The sequence below is a fragment of the Battus philenor genome, unplaced genomic scaffold (genome assembly GCF_028537555.1).
Source record: "Battus philenor isolate CCGP_79_NKW_IND1 unplaced genomic scaffold, ilBatPhil1.0.hap1 SCAF_27, whole genome shotgun sequence".
Lineage (NCBI taxonomy): Eukaryota > Metazoa > Arthropoda > Insecta > Lepidoptera > Papilionidae > Battus > Battus philenor.
In genome coordinates, this window is record NW_027181690.1 from 10,599,172 (window position 1) to 10,616,054 (window position 16,883).

Below are 16,883 nucleotides of genomic sequence, written 5' to 3' on the forward strand. Positions count from 1 at the left end.
CGGTAGAGTATGACGGCTCTCTTTCTTTAACACCGTTTTTTTAGTTTAACTTAGTTTTTTAGTTTAACTTTAGTTTAACTTTAGTTTACTACACCCACTATTTCTTAGTCAGGTAAGGTGATTACAGTGATAAATATATCATCATCATATCAGCCGATAGACGCCCACAGCTGGGCATGATGAACGATCTTTGACTGCAAATTCTTGCAAAATAAAAAAAAAATCTTTTAAATTCCATTTAAATGCTACGGTACCCTAAAATTAAAGTAACAGTAAAAAAATATTGACGAACGTAATAAATCATCCGACTAGGCTGTAATTATGCATCCACTCTAATCTATGTATTTGTTCAGTGTTTATTGTTGGCTACACCGGCTTGAGATAAACTTGGTGAAATTTTCGTGGCCGGTTCAGTCGAACGGAAGCTGCAGTGTTGTTGGAGGCTTGAAGGCTGTGAATAGTGTTCGATATGTCGGTATTACATCAGACTGGGTTCAGTATCATCGGTGAGTTAAATTCAGAATTTTAACAACCTTCAAGTCAAATTCCCAAATACACCCGTATTTGATATAACAAGAATATTCAGTGCTTCATCTATGTTCATAATAATATATTTTATAATCTTTAAGCATTTTTTTTCATAACAGTAAGTATTATTAGTGTTACCAATTACGATAATATATAGGATGTTTTTGATAAAAAAAAATATTCATCAAACATACAAATACAAGTCATACATGATACAAAGTCATACAAAAATTAAAATTTCATACAAATAGATTATTTATTTACTTTGATAAATCCTTATAGTAGTGTATATTTAAATATTATTATTTAATTTTAATTTTCATATTAATTATAGTAATTAATAATTAACTACGCATCAATTTATTAATGCGTTGTTCTATATTTGAATTATAATCTGGTAGAGAGAACTTTAAAAATATAAATGAATAGTTATTTAATTGATATAGATGGCTCCTGGAAGGCATAGACTTCCCTCGGAGATATCTATGGGGGGATATACCATGGTCATTCTTGGCAGACGGGTTGGTGATCGCAGTGTCATAAGGACACAGATAAACTGGCAACTTTTCTAAGCTTCGGTCTTACCAAGGCGTCGTTACCAATCAGACTCTTAACTCGACTCTTGAAGTCCAAATCCTCGAGCTGGTACTTCAATCCATCCCACAGATGGTTGCACTATTCTTCGCATGAATGGACTTGTGATACATATATACTTGAACCTCTGGAAACATATTTGTGAGCAGTGGACAAAAAAAATAACAAAGTGTGAGTTATACAACATTGTGTCAATAATGGAAAAGGATGAAAGAGAGTTCGTCCTCAAATTCTTTAGGAAAGTTGTACAATACGCAATAGACCGGAACAGAACATAGGTGGATAAAACATTGTACAGTTATTAAAATACATTGATATTAAAAAAAATGTAAAATAATTCCGTGATAAAATTGATGTACACGAGAAAATAATTAAACCAATTAAAACTGTGATACTGTAAGTGAAATGTATAACTGAAGTTTTTGAGGATGCACGAAAGGAATGGAATGATTGAGAAAGGGAGATGGAATTGTAGAATGATAGAAGGCGGAAAAAAGATATTGTGTACTATGGAAGACGAGAACGAAAATAAAAATTCTAGTTAAAAAAAAAATTAAGAAATACAAAACCCTGTTCCCAATTAAATAGGGGGTGGAAGGAGAGGTCCCCAATAGCAGGGGCCAAAAAAAACATTGTGACCCTGGAATCGTAACCAAGATGTAGGTCCGTAAATCTCTGTACTCTATCGCTGTGCTTGGCATATATTATCTACGTATATGTGTAAGATCTGTTTGAAGTAATGTTTACATACAATAGTACAATATTGAAAAACAATTACCTCAGTTAGAACAATAACTATATCATCAATCGGATGTCACGACTTAATATATTGTAATGTAGTAACGTAATTAAATTTGCAGAAAATTATGTCGAAAGATATATATGTACATATCAGCAGGATGTGTACATATATATATCTTTCGACGTAGGAGTTGTTCTTCGAACAGCAGACACCCTTGGGCTTTATAACAGTGTACATCATGCGGTAGCAATATCACTACACACGTGCATGTAACACACGGACGAGACTCAAGATACGATCGCAAGTTTCATCGATGTGAATACGGCAACCGCTGCACAGATACTGGCGCACAACTTGATGGCAATATGAAGTAGGAATGAGGAACTAGTAGCACGAAACGTAGTTTTAATTGGACAAAGAATGTTGTTAAGATAGATTTAGAGAATATAAACGTGATCAAAAAGAATCTGAAATAATAAACGTAAATGTAAAACGAGGGCAAGATCCTAATATTAATAAACAAAACTGTCATGTGGAATGCCTTCCATGCCGCGGCTACAGGCTCGGGATTAACACTCTAGAACAGTGTTTCCCAACATGGGACCCACGCCCCACAGTGGGGTAATTAGAAAGTTGATTCGACACGATTTTCACCCTTTAGTTTAAATATAAAAGTTATATATGTTACATAGAGTAGCGTAAGGATTTTAAAAAGGTTACAGAGGAGCATAAAACATAAAAGATGGAAAAATATTGCTCTAGAACCTTCAATAGGTAAAGCTTTATTAAATAAAATAAAATTCCGGAACCAAAATGTTTTTGACACATGACCGACATGTTGTTTTTGTTTATGCGTAGTTTCCCTAGCGGATTTTTATACACATGTAAATGGTCCGGTAAGGAAATTCAACGTTTCTAAAAGTAGAAAATAATGACACAATTATTTAATACAATTAAATAGTTAACTTATTACAATCATCAATATCAGCCGATAGATGCCTATTAAAACTAATTTTTAAAAATCAATGTTGTTATTGAACAAACCACATAAAATTAAACTTTTGTTCCAGTATGCTACACATGTTTGAGCATGGGACTAATGTACGCGTGGCCGTCTTCAACGTTGAAGATCTTCTATTCAGCGAACACAACCCTGAACCGGCCCATGACTGACACGGAGGTGGCACTCTTTGGAAGTCTATCTTCTGTGGGAGCTCTAGTCGGGACTCCGATCTCTGGTTTCTTTCTAGACTCGCTCGGCAGGAAATACAGTTGCATGCTGTTCTCTCTTCCGCAAGTGGTATGTTAATAATCGAATTATTGTCCAAAACTGGGCATACACTTCTACTAGATTTTCAACAGGACTATTGACATCCCACATGCCCACATTGTGGATGGATGTCCTGACCAATTTTTCGGCTTTGTTGTCCACTGTACTTCAACCTGCCAATACGAGTGATTATATGTATACATGGGACATATAGTAAAAAATAATTTATCTAGTGTATAAAATTCTCGTGTCACGGTGTTCGAACTTGAACTCCTCTGAAACGGCTTGACTGATTTTTACCAAATTTAATATGCGTATTCAGTAGGTCTGAGAATCGGCTACTATCTATTTTCTATACCCCTAAGTGATAAAGGTTGTTCACACTTAAAAAAATTTTTAATTTTTTTAACGAAATTTTTTGTTTTTATTTTTTTATGATACAGCATACAAGAATACATACAACCATAAATTTTCACCCCTCTACGATCAACCCTTTTTTTATTTGTAAATTAAAATATCAATTTTTTTTTGCAAAACAACGTTTGCTGGATCAACTAGTTTAAATATAAATTTATTCGAATTTTGAAAAAGTTTTTTCTTACCGTATTATGATTACATTATTTATTATTTCTGAAAACATTGTTGTTTAGATAAGGAGTCGGTTTATTCCTCAGAGGACCACTGCAAGGAATAAGTTTTCCCAAAAGATATCTATAGGGTATATACCATAATCGCCACTTTTAGCGGGTGGGTTGGCGATCGCAGTGTGGTATTTTGGTACGCAGATGACGCTGATCATCCTCTGAAAACTTGTTTGTGAGCAGTGGAAAGTCTATATAATTTCAGCGCGGGAATCGAACTCGTGACATATGATAGCAAGTCTATCTTCAATCTCTGAGCAATATATACATATTTGTTAATTTATCGCACATAAGCTATACATTTTCTCATTTAAATCTTTTATACTTATTACCAGTTACGCTGATATTTATGTAAGGTAGTCGAATCAAAGAAAAGTTATCCAAAAAAATTCTGACCCTGTTGATTGTAGGGATACTTCTCGAGAGGAGTTTGAAATATTCGTAACTAATTCAACTTAAAATATGTTATTAAGTTGTAGCTTAACGTAGGCTTCTTATAAAGATATCTATGGTGGGACATACCATTATCGCCACTCTTCTCAGGTGGGTCAACGATCGCAGTGTGGTATTATGGTACGCAGAGGACACTGCTGTTCAACCTCTGGAATATTTTTGTGAGCAGTGGCAATCATTTATTAATGCAAAGTGAATTATATAAGATTCTACCACCACGATCACGAAGTCTCATTCTTCCACCGCTGCAGTACCATTTATTATAAATCACTGATATATATGATCTAATAGATTTATGCCAGATATGCTCTGGAAGCTTATTTGTGAAGCAAAACAAACCTTTATAAATAATGCACATAATGTTAACTATGTAAGATTGTGTTTCGGGAATCGAATCCGCGACGTATGATCTCAAGTCTTTGTTCTCAGCTGAATTCACTGCTCAATTTGATACTAATTTAAATCAAATTGAGCAGTGAATATTAGCTTTCCTATCTTACGTTACACAAATGTTATAATAAAGAAATAACTTACAGATATCCTGGGCTATGGTCAGTTTGATTTACCGAGTAGAGGCAGTATTGGCTGCGATATTTATTTCCGGTCTCGGAGGCTGTACCTTGCTACTTGTTCCTGTTTACGTAAGCGAATTCTGCCAGGAGTCAATCAGAGGTACAATGACTTCTGGTGCAATGATTTTCTACGGAATCGGAATGCTAATGTCGTATCTTCTTGGAGGAATACTAGATTATAATACTATGAACTATGTATGTCTGATGATGTCGGTGATCAGTGTGTTGCTGCTCTGGCCGTTGAAGGAATCACCAATGTATCTGATGAAGAATGGACTTGAGGAGGTAATTTTTTTAATATCTTCATCATTTCAGATGTATGTGTCAACTGCTAGATATCTGCAAAGATTTTCAGTATATCGCACTTCTAAGGTCTTCTATCTTCTAGCGGTTGCCGGTCTACCACTCTTCCGTTCCCAAATTAAGACCAAAGCGAACATTAGTTCTGCGAGCTATTTGGTCTGTCCCCTGGTCTTTCAACTTCTGATATGATATCAAAGAGAAATCCCGAAGGTAGACCTTTTCATGTCTCATTGAGCGAGTGTAACTTTCTAATGGAGTTCAGAAGAAGAGACCACGTTTCTGTGTTAGTTATAAAGAGTTCCCAACTTTACTAACTGCCACTTCCAGTCAACCTGACTGTTTGGATATGCCACTTGATACTTTAGTTCGGCTACGGATATATTTATTCATTATTTAATCTATGCCTCGTTGATCTATTGGGGCTTTCAAAAGAGACTCAAAGAGGTCTAAAATATAACATTAAACGCAATATAAAAAAAAATACTAGACATAGAGCGTAATTAAAAACAAACAAGATATTAATGACTTTAAAAAATTCGTAATAATTAGTTGACTTGAATTTGGTTTTTAATAATTAATTGATTTTAGTTAGTACATAGTTTAAGAGACATAGTAAACATTTTCTATGCGAAAATGTGAGCAAAAAAAAAAATTTCGGAAATTTTAAGCTAAATTGTACAAAAGATATGGATTTTAATATCTGTGGAATATAGGTCGTATTTATAAAAAGTTCGTTTACAAGTATTTTTTGTCACAATTTCGTATTTATTGCTTTTTTATTGTTATAGAACAATCAACACCAACACCTCTCTTTGCGTCGTTTCGTTTTTTTCTAAGATGCGTCGCTGCTTAATTAGTACTAATTTTCACTGTACGTCGTTAGATTTTCGAGGTTGCGTTGTTTTGGGTTCGAGTCTAATTTTTTTTTAATTTTCTAAAAGATGGTAACACTTTTGTTTCTAATTGCGCCATGCCATCAAAACTCTCATGTACTGTGTTGTGCTTTTTTTAAAAGAGAATAATAAATTTATATAAATTCTTACTTGTGCTTTCTGGTTACCAAAAAGGTAAATATTATTCCAATTTATTTATTGGCAGAGTTATATTATTTTTGTTTATTAAATGTTTACTTTGTTCAAATTTCTTTTTGAGAAGTAGTATTTTCGTGACCCTTTAACCTATCTGCGATATTTACATGGTTTGCTATAGAAAATCTTAATTCACTTTGCGGCGTTTTAATTTGCGTCATATTTTTTTTGGAACGTAACCACGACGCAAAGTGAGATATTGGTGTACATGTAAGTTTTTTCTATATGTACACTTCAACTGTTTCCGTACTATGGTTGTCTGTCTTGCCACGTGTGATAAGACCGCCCATTGTACTTTTTTCTTTACAATTATGCAACTATGTATATATATTCCAGCGTGTACAATAAAGAATATCAACTAACTAGACGTTGGGAAAGAATAACTTTGATATCTATATATATATATATATATATATATATATATATATATATATATATATACTAGCTGATCCCGCAAACGTTGTTTTGCAAAAAAATTAAAGTTTTTAATTAACAAATAAAAAATAAGGGTTAATCGTAGAGGGGTGAAAATTTAGGGTTGTATGCATTTTTGTATGCTGTATCATAATAAAAGAAAAAAAACTAAAAAAATTGTCTAAAAAATAAAAAAAATTTAGGGGTGGACCACCCTTACCACTTAGGGGTATGGAAAATAGATAGTAGCCGATTCTCAGACTTACTGAATACGCATATAAAATTTGGTAAAAATCGGTCAAGCCGTTTCGGAGGAGTTCAAGTTCGAACACCGTGACACGAGAATTTTATATATTAGATTTTAGAAAGTGATCCCATAAAAACCCGTTTGAATTTATTGTTGAAATATAAAGTTTAGAAACATAGTTGTCTTATTTATAACTTGGCAGATGCAATTATAGGCAAGCATATTGTTTTCTGATAATAAATATTAAATAATGCTACAAATTAAACATGAAATTTCAGGACGCAGTTGAAGCTATATCATTCTTCAGAAGATTAAAGAAGAATTCTAAAGAAATGATGCAAGAGATCAACACAATGAGACGCGCTCTCAACCCTGAACTTGACGGTAAGTGCTTTAAATTTTTAAATTCCACTAATATTAACGTCGACGCCTTTGTTTTTAAAATTACATATAATTTTCAGAATATTTATCGCGTTTCTGCCCGTGTTCACTAAGTGTCTTAAACTATTTCCTAGCTTAAATCTAAAGTTATTAAATCATTGGTGTCTTGGCTCTGGCACTGTGTTTGGTACTAATCGGTGTAATATAACTCCTGAAGATCCCCGTGGGGGGTGAAACACGTGTTTAGTGATTTGGCGGTGGCGGTTGTGTGATTCGCATTGTTTGCCGCATACGCATTTATCAGCGGGCTGGCGGGCAGTGCATTTTATTGCACGACTACCACTGCATGTGCGGAAGTGGCTAAATATTGGTCCTTTTCTTACTTAGGATGGACTTCCGCGAGATAACGTGTGAAATATTTTTAATTTTTTTACAGATCTCACTCCGGAGGAAGAAAAACTAAATCCTGATGCCGTGACGAAACAGAAAATATCTAAATGGAAGTTTATTAGTAAGTAATCTAATTATTTAATGTTATACTGTACAAGATTATTATTGAATCACTTGAGGGGTTTTTCTGAACACAATTATAATGTACAGGCAACCCTGACAGGGCTGTCAGATTCCATCTTTACTTGACGCACGATGTCAATTACCATGTACTTATTAATATAATAATTTAAGTAAACCTATCCCCCGATTTACACGGTAGATACGTTCCTGAGAAAAACGTGTAAATCGAAAATTTAAAAATTTTCAAGTCAAAACCGTGTAAATCGAAAAACTCGCAGAAAATGCATAATTTTGATATTTAACTAAATTTTTGAAATTTTTTATTTTCTCTCTCTCTTCTTTCATATTTTACTTTCTCTTTCGGTCTATTATCTATCTTTCATGCTACTTTTCTACTTTCTTACCCTTTTGCTCTGTTCATCTATCATTCTTTCCTCTTTTCTTTTTACATTTTTTCATTTTACATTTTTATTTTACATTTTTACTTATTTTCTATAATACATTACATGTCACATTTGAGTTTTATTTTATCACATTTCTTATTGTATATTTGGTTTTTTATTTTTTTGTATAACGTTTTTAACTATTTTCTTGCAACAAGCGAGGAATTCTTTCCTAGTTTCTTTTTCGCCTATCAGGGAGGCTATTGTCTCCTCCCTGATTTTAACGCCAGACCGTCGTCACTTAACATTTAACAAGACAGAGGTCAAATACTTAACTTCACTTATAGGAGATCGCTTGTTTGCGGCAGCGCAATCTCTCATTGTGGATATCTTCGTGTACGTAAATGCTTACTTAAATTAAGACATTTTAATTTTTTAATTCAAAATGCTAAAAGGTTTCGAATGAAGACTACGATCCTGACATAATCAAGGTCAAGATCAGTCACCGGTCTTTGAGGGAAGTTTATCCCTTGTAGTGGAGATGATGAAAGGTGGTGATAGTTGGATGTGAGTGAGGTCTATCAGATAACGTGATGATAATGATATATTGTTTAATGGAATCAGGCGTTACCTTGCGGAAGTCCATTCTACGTAAGAAAAGGACCAATATTTAGCCACTTCCGCACATGTAGTGGTAGTCGTGCAACAAACACAACTGCCACCGTTAATTCACTCAACACGTGTTTCACCCCTCCACGGAGCATCTTCAGGAGTTATGTTACACCGATTAGTGTCAAACACAGAAATGAGGGCCACAGGGGTGAAACACGTGTTGAGTGATTTAACGGTGGCAGTTGAGTAATTTGCATTGTTTTCCAAATACGCATTTATCAGCGGGCTGGCGGGCGGTGCACTTTGTTGCACGACTACCACTGCATGTGCGGAATTGACTAAATATTGGTCCTTTTCTTACTTAATGATATATTGTCCTACTGTCTTCCCAACATTGGTGTTGAAGTGCATTGTTAAAATTCCAGAAAAATCAAGATCTTCGAGGAGAGCGTTATGGGTGACCCTGATCCTGTACACGACAGCGATTTTCCAAGGTCTGGTGGTGGTGCAGGTGTACGCGGAACCTCTATTCGAGGAGGCAATACCGACAATGTCACCGACTGTTTCCAGTGTAATCTTCGCGGTGATAAGCGTCATCGCCGCCTGTGTAGCTGGTTACTTAATCGACGTTGTTGGTAGACGGGTAGGTTTGTCCTTATCATCATAATTTTAACCCTTCATGAGGTGATAAGTTGATAACGTGATAAACTTTTTTAACAAAGACTTTTACTGATAGCAGTTACTGACATGTTGCATTGTTACAGAATTAATAAATTCCTTTTCTTATTCTTTTCCGATAGACGCCCACTGCAAGATAAAAGCCTCCCTCAAAGATGGCCACGATGACTGGTCTTACACTGCCTGCATCCAGCGACATCACGGGAACTTAACTATGTTGCCGTTCCCACTAGTGGGAGGATACGAACGTCGCATCTATCGGCGTAAAAAACAGTATGATATTTAATGGAATCAGGCGTTATTTTGCGGAAGTCCATCCTAAGTAAGAAAAGGACTAATATTTAGCCAATTCCGCACATGCAGTGGTAGTCGTGCAACAAAGTGCACCGCCCGCCAGCCCGCTGATAAATGCGCATGCGGCAAACAATGCGAATTACACAACTATCGCCGTTAAATCACTCAACACGTGTTTCACCTCTCCACGGAGCATCTTCAGGAGTTATGTTACACCGATTAGTGACAAACACAGAGTGACATAGTACATAGACATAGAGTTCACTCTGTGATATTTAAATAAAAAAATTAATGTGATATATTTCCGAGTGTTCACTTTATACAGAGAGATTAGAAAAAGATTTAAAATATCTAAGATTTTTTCTTAGAAATTGGCCTATAAGTTTGCTAAATTCAGAACGCATATTAAGTGATTTGACGAAAAAGGCTTATTATTCAATAAACGAATATTTAAATGACAAGAATCCTTGGCAGTGATGTCGGCTGATTATTTTGATATCGTTTAGGCTATATCTGACAAAGTTTATGTGCTTAAATCTGTATTTAATGGAATCAAGCGTTACCTTGCGGAAGTCCATCCTAAGGAAGAAAAGGACCAATATTTAGCCACTTCTGTACATGCAGTGTTAGTCGTGCAACAAAGTGCACCGCCCGGCAGCCCGCTGATAAATTGCTAAATGCTAAATATTAATCCTTTTCTTACATAAATCTGTACTTTTAAACATTTGTCCCTTAAATACCACTTTTTTTAAATTGTCTTATAAATACAAATAGTATTTAATTGATAACATTTGAATCCTTTTTAGGCAAAAATATAAAACAAAAAATAAAGTTGACTCCTGTGTCCAAGAGGCTGTGAAGCAGTTTTAAAAAAGTATTTTCTTTTATCAGATCATCATGATATTGGCTTCTCTCGGAGCTGGTATATGCTGCGTGGTGTTGGGCACCCAGATCCACCTCCACTGGGGTCCTCATTGGATCACGGGTGTATTTATGTACCTCTACTGCATCACTTACACTTGCGGTGCTGCAACTGTGCCATTTGTGTTGGCGGCTGAGGTCTTTCTACCTGAGGTAAGTGTTTTTTTAGCAGATGTAACATTAATTTTTTTTAGGGCAACAAGAGATGTCGAATGAGATAGGCAATGTACATACATCTAACAAGCAAAAAGAATTTATATATTTTACGGGTATTTGTCCGTTATTAACCACCAACTCGCATTTAAGAAAGCGACGACGAGGTCAAAGATAAAGAAGACCCTGTATTTATTTTTTTACTTTCTGCCTTTTTTGTTGACCTCTCATTCTACTGTCATCAAATTTTACAGTATAGTTTTATTTATTCTTCTTCTTTCGTCCGTCACAATATCTGCCATTCTATCTTCTTTTACATTCTCTTTCATTCTTATTTTTTTTATTTATATACCTTCTTCATATCGCCTTCCATCCTTCGACACGGTTTTTACAATATTGAATCTTTTATACATATTATTTTATAATTCTCATTAGATTTTTCCTTAAAGCGTCAATTTAAAATTCTTATTTCAGATTTTGTCTTAATTTTTGCATGTTGCAAGAAAGTATAACGGTAGACTGCGTGTCATCTTATGTCCCTCATCAGTGAGACCTGCCACTGTCTGTTTTGACTCCCAATTCTATATTCAGATCAGTTCTGCCGTAAAATATGGTGGTCCACCAGGGTCACAGATGTACGAGGGAATACCTTTGAGTATAAACCTATGTATTCGGGGAATCCCCCGTTAAAATTTGGACCAGAACCATGGCTAACTCAATTTTTGTCTGTCTTACTTGTTGCTTCTCTGCTTCTCTTCATGGCCGTGTCGGCCAATTGATCTGCCGTCTCATTTCCTTTCCTCCCCGTGTGTGCTTTCACCTAATACATTTATATACTCTTCCCTTTCTCGTTTGCTTTTATAATATACCTACATATGCCTATTCACTCTTACCCTAGAGGTACCTGGGTTATATTTCTCAGGAAATAAGGAAGATAGTTGTTCCATACTCATATGCGGATCAGATACGTAGAATCAAAATTAGTACGCAAGGGAATTCCACCATTTTGGAGTAGTAGTGAACTAACCTATTATTCCTATTATAGATAAAAGATAAAATAAGTTTATTCGACATAGGAACATTTAACAGTATTGTTATTGATCGTAAACTTATTATCTATTTATGTTTTTACACTACTTTGTTTGGCTCTACTCTGCTTCGTAAGGAGGTATACTTGTGGAGAAGAAGCAGGAAGAAACTCCACAATAAGGACACAATAATGGTGGGATGAGGTTGTGGAGTTCTGCATCGCTTTCCCCAAATGAATCTTGAAAAAAATGATCTACTCCCTACTCCTACCTCCTCCCTCTCTTGGTGTTCATAACTGAAAAGTTTCTTGGAAACTAACCCATTATCACCAATAGGAGCTAGTATTTTTTTTGTTGGCCTCCGCCATTGGGGACCTGATTGGGGGCTGGGGCAATAAGTTTTTAAATTCTCTTTTTATTTTACAGTTTCTTTTTTCTTCTTTCGCTCTTTTACATTTGCTCTAATACATTTTTCATTTACGTTTCTTCCTTTTATTCGTCACCTTCCGTTCTATCCTCAGTCACTACAGTCTAGTTCTATTTTATTGTTACAATGTATTTATTACATTATTACTTTGATTATGTATATATACATTTCGACAGTTTTGTCTTCAGTTTCCTTCATTCAGTATTTTAAATACATTTTGTTTTTGTTTTTTAAATATTTATTCGCATTTACATTATTATAGATTATTATTATTTACCAATAGCCGATCGTTTTAACGTAAGTTTTATTTCTTCCTATGATGTTTTCTAAGATCCTCCTGCAGAGCCTGAAGAATAGTGTTCAGCTTTCTTCATCTGGTATTATGGACACAATTCTCGCCTCCTCAATCTTTATACCTACTCGGAATTCGGTCCCGATTCGGGCCTTCCAGAATGCGGGCCATTCATCGTCCAGGTGGATCACGGTCTGGCTCACACCCGGTTCACAGAAGCACGAGGGGTGTTCCGTGTGCTTGAACTGCTGGCGGAAATGGTATTTAGCCGAGTCCTTTTAAATATGGCAGCAGTATTTAAGACGATTATAAAACAATTGTAGGATCATTAGACGCGGCGTGGGTAGACCCGCCAATAGGTGAACTGGTCCTCAATAAGGTCCCCAATAACGGGGAGCATAAAAAAAATAGGTGAACTTATCACAAAGTTAAGGTTAGAAGCTAGAAGTCGCTGGACCTGAACTGCATGAGACCGGACATCTTGGAGATCTTTGGGGGAGACCTATGCCACTTAGTGGGTGTCTTTTAGGTGATATGATGTTGATGAACTTCAAAAGGTTCTATATATCCTGTTTATATTGCTCAGTAATGAAGCTTAGAATTCTACGGGTATGTAAAATTTATCAACCATGTTTTATTGCAATCTATATCTCGTCAAGTTGTGTCTAAAATCCCTCACGTTAACTTATAAATCTATAAATTAATGAACTTATTTTACTATATATAATCTTTAATGGAATCAGGCGTTACCTTGCGGAAGTCCATTCTTAGTAAGAAAAGGACCAATATTAAGCCACTTTCGCATAAGCAGTGGTTGTCATGCAACAAATGTACCGCCCGCCAGCCCGTTGATAAATGCCAACCGATGTAGTTTGGTTAATTTGATGTATAAACGCGCCTGTTCAGCTTGGCATGCTGATCTTAAATATTTAATGGAATCAGGCGTTACCTTGCGGAAGTCAATCCTAAGTAAGAAAAGGATCAATATTTAGCCACTTCCGCACATGCAGTGGTAGTCATGCAACAAATGCACCGCCCGCCAGCCCGCTGATAAAAGGTATTTATGGCTAAATATTCTATTATTTCCATTTCTTACTTGTATACAATCTTAAAGGAATTGCGTCTATTGTAGTTATGTTTAGAACTTCATATAAGGAATTATAATAAGTATACAGAATGATCAGATATAGGTGTAAAAACACAGCTATCAAAAACCTTTGAACCTTTTCCACCTATTTCCAAACACCTTGTATAAAGTGATCGCTCTGAAATATATAAATTTATTTTTGCTAATACAATACGGCAGGGGAAGAAACCACAATATTTATATTTATTTTGTAGAAATTCTGATTTTGAAAACGATTTCATTTTGTTATTTATATTTTTATGAAATAATTAATTTCTGTATAGGATGTACCATTTATTTTTAACAGTAAAGTTATAAATTGGAGAATTTACAATAATATTTATAATTGAACATTGAAAACATATAAAGAAAAAATCAATACGTAATTTATTATTACTGGGAACCTTTACGAAGTTTAAAATCTTATTTCATATTCCAATTACTTTGAAAATATGTACTAAATCAATAATTGATAACAGCGCCATCTGTTTTGGATTATTGAAACTAGTCGGAATCTGTTTCGAAGTTAAGAAAAACAATTGTTTAATTTGATGAGCAGTTTATATTCTCAAGGCCAGTGTTAATTTTGGGTAAATATAAAAAAATATTTTTTTATTTGTTACATATTTCTTTATTAAAGATAATCTATAAGAATAAATGAAATTGGAGTGACTGTTTTTAATATTAAAATAATCGTTTTATACTTAATGAATATGAATATATATACGGTATATACAATACCCGGCGATAATTATTGCACATCGACCTTTGGAAAGAGACGATCGGCTAATTTCGCCTCCGTAGAGCGTTATCTGTCGCACAACTGACAAAACATAACACAGGTAGCGATGAAAGACCCATATGAACTAAAAAAATTTTTTAAATTCCACCCGGACAAAGTCGCGGGTACATCTAGTAGCATATAAGAACTTTTCATATTTACATAGCTCATTTGAATAACGGTACATACATCAAAGGCTTCAGAAATAACAAATGACGTAACGATAATAAAAATTCCCGAAGTCTTGGGAATTTAAAAGAAAAGAATTGTCAAGACTTCAGCTGAATTAAATCAAGTTTAGTGTAGGCTGTGACGCAGAACGTAAGGCTCCATTTTGATTTGTGCAATTAAACAAAGACAGTTGAATGACATGCTTTGTAAGAATTAAATCGGCATTTATATTCTATCGTTCGACTTGTAAAACTTGCTGTTATAAAAGTGGCGGGCGTGTGGGTAATTTTATTATTTTGGAATCCTTTTGATAATAAAAATAAACTGTATTGTGTATCTAATGGAGTGAATATATATATATATATATATATATATATATATATATATATATATATATATATATATATATATATATATATACACACACCTCTAATGATATACATAATATTGCTGTATATATTTCAAAGTCAAATTAAAAGTCTTTGACAATAATTTATAATGTTCATAATAAAATAAAGTTTAGTTCCTAATGCGCCATCTATTGAGAAGGACTAACAAGAAACTCGATGTCGTTTGTAATATGTGAATTCAGTGTAGTTTTCTAAAACATATTTATCTTGTGAACTTACTTTGAAATAGAACATCTCTTTTGGTAGAGTCCGTTTAGTTAATTTCTTGAATTTACAAATAGATATGTTAACCGCATTTTCGTTAGTTTGTTATAGCGTCATATACATTCACTTATGAATAAGTGAGACACTTGAAAGAGCTTATTCAGGGAACAGGGGCGGCCCTAGCTCGTGTGCAGTGAAACCCTGGCGCCCCCTAGGACTGACCCCCCCCCCCCCTTGCGGCTATAACTACTAACTTTGACGTCGTAACAAGAAAGTTTTCATATTCCAACAAGCTATTTCATAAGTAGGTATAGCTTACAGTATGGTATTAGTTACGGCCTTTCTTTTTATGACGGCAGAATAACACTCATTGTTTTCATGCCTGTAGCACATCTCTGTTGCGAAACTAAGCGGATACCGCGATATATTCCAAGACAATGCTCTTAACTGTCTCAGCAGGCGCCCATGTGTATTGTACACCCTGCACTATAGGTTAAGCCGGTCCTGACCAGGAACAAATGTTTACTTTAGGATCAGCAGTAAATTTGTAATCCATGTTCTCAGGTGAAGAGTCTGGTGTCAATGATCTGCGTGCAATGCGCCTGGACTTGCAACTTCATTGTACTCTTCATCTTCAACCCCCTGGTCGCTGCCATCGGTCTCGGTCCGGTCTTTTACATCTTCGCCGCGGTCTGCTTCTTCTCCGTGGTCTTTTCCATCTTCTTCCTCCCGGAAACGATGGGACTCACCGTCGATGTTATACAGGAACGATTTCTACCGAGGAAAAATATACCGCATGACTTCTAATTTTGTTTTTTTTTTTAATCTCTTACCTTATATTCCCACTGCTGGGTTATAACCTACTGTAAAAATTATGTGTGGTATTGACCACGTTTTCCTGAGTCTGTGAGAAATGGTAGTTTAATTTGGGTTTAAAACTTCGTATGTATGTATAAGTAACACAAGTAAAATAAATAGAAAACAGGAGATGTGATTCCTCTAGCAGATGGTCGCTAGGACTTTGAGGTTCTGGAGTAGAATCCATGGACCGGCAAGAGAAGGACATCTAACCTTAATTTCACTTAATTACACTGAAATAGAAATATATGTGTGAGATCTACGTCACAACAGAAGATTTATTAAAAACTTCAAAAACAAAAACATGAGCATAAAATTTCTAAATATTATAGATAAACGTAAAAACAAAGGCACGGATGCTATCTCTTTCTCTGTGGAATATATATCCTAACATAAAAAATAGCATGTATGACTAATACAATGATTACGTAATGGCTTTCCGAATGGAATTTACAATAGATAACCTTTCTCTCTTCTCCTAACGCTTTTAACTAATAAAACGTAAATTACATCACTGTTCCATTCGGAATGCTAATATATATATATATTATTTCTGTCGAAATATTTCACAGAAAAACCGATTAATTTTTACCGCTCCAGTATTGAAAAAAATTATAGCTAACTACTTTGGAACTCCTTGGTAAACGATTTTAAGAATTCAATATTTACTGTAGCAATATTTTCACAGCTAAAAATTTAAAAATAAAATTTCGCAAAATATTACTGGACTACCATTTATAAAATTTAAAACGCGTGTAAAAAATAAATAGACGTAAATGGTACATATTATTTAATAAAA

At 34.7% G+C, this 16,883-nt stretch overlaps 1 protein-coding gene across 1 annotated transcript; it reads left to right on the forward strand.

Annotated features, from left to right (window-relative positions):
* Positions 1-422: 422 nt before the first annotated feature.
* On the forward strand, positions 423-16,033 carry LOC137925766 (facilitated trehalose transporter Tret1-like). The gene is made up of 8 exons (XM_068769235.1): positions 423-506; positions 2,935-3,164; positions 4,765-5,085; positions 7,131-7,236; positions 7,670-7,744; positions 9,167-9,384; positions 10,605-10,787; positions 15,791-16,033. The coding sequence occupies exons 1-8, from the start codon at positions 470-472 to the stop codon at positions 16,031-16,033; spliced, it is 1,413 nt and encodes a 470-aa protein (XP_068625336.1). The 5' UTR covers positions 423-469.
* The last annotated feature ends 850 nt before the right edge of the window (positions 16,034-16,883 follow it).

Bases quoted from the DNA above. Each gene is read 5' to 3' on its own strand.
- LOC137925766 (XM_068769235.1), top strand. From the start codon at position 470: ATGTCGGTATTACATCAGACTGGGTTCAGTATCATCG. The intron at 3,165-4,764 runs GTATGTTAATAA...AATAACTTACAG, and splicing joins TGTTCTCTCTTCCGCAAGTG to ATATCCTGGGCTATGGTCAG. The intron at 7,745-9,166 runs GTAAGTAATCTA...TTAAAATTCCAG, and splicing joins ATCTAAATGGAAGTTTATTA to AAAAATCAAGATCTTCGAGG.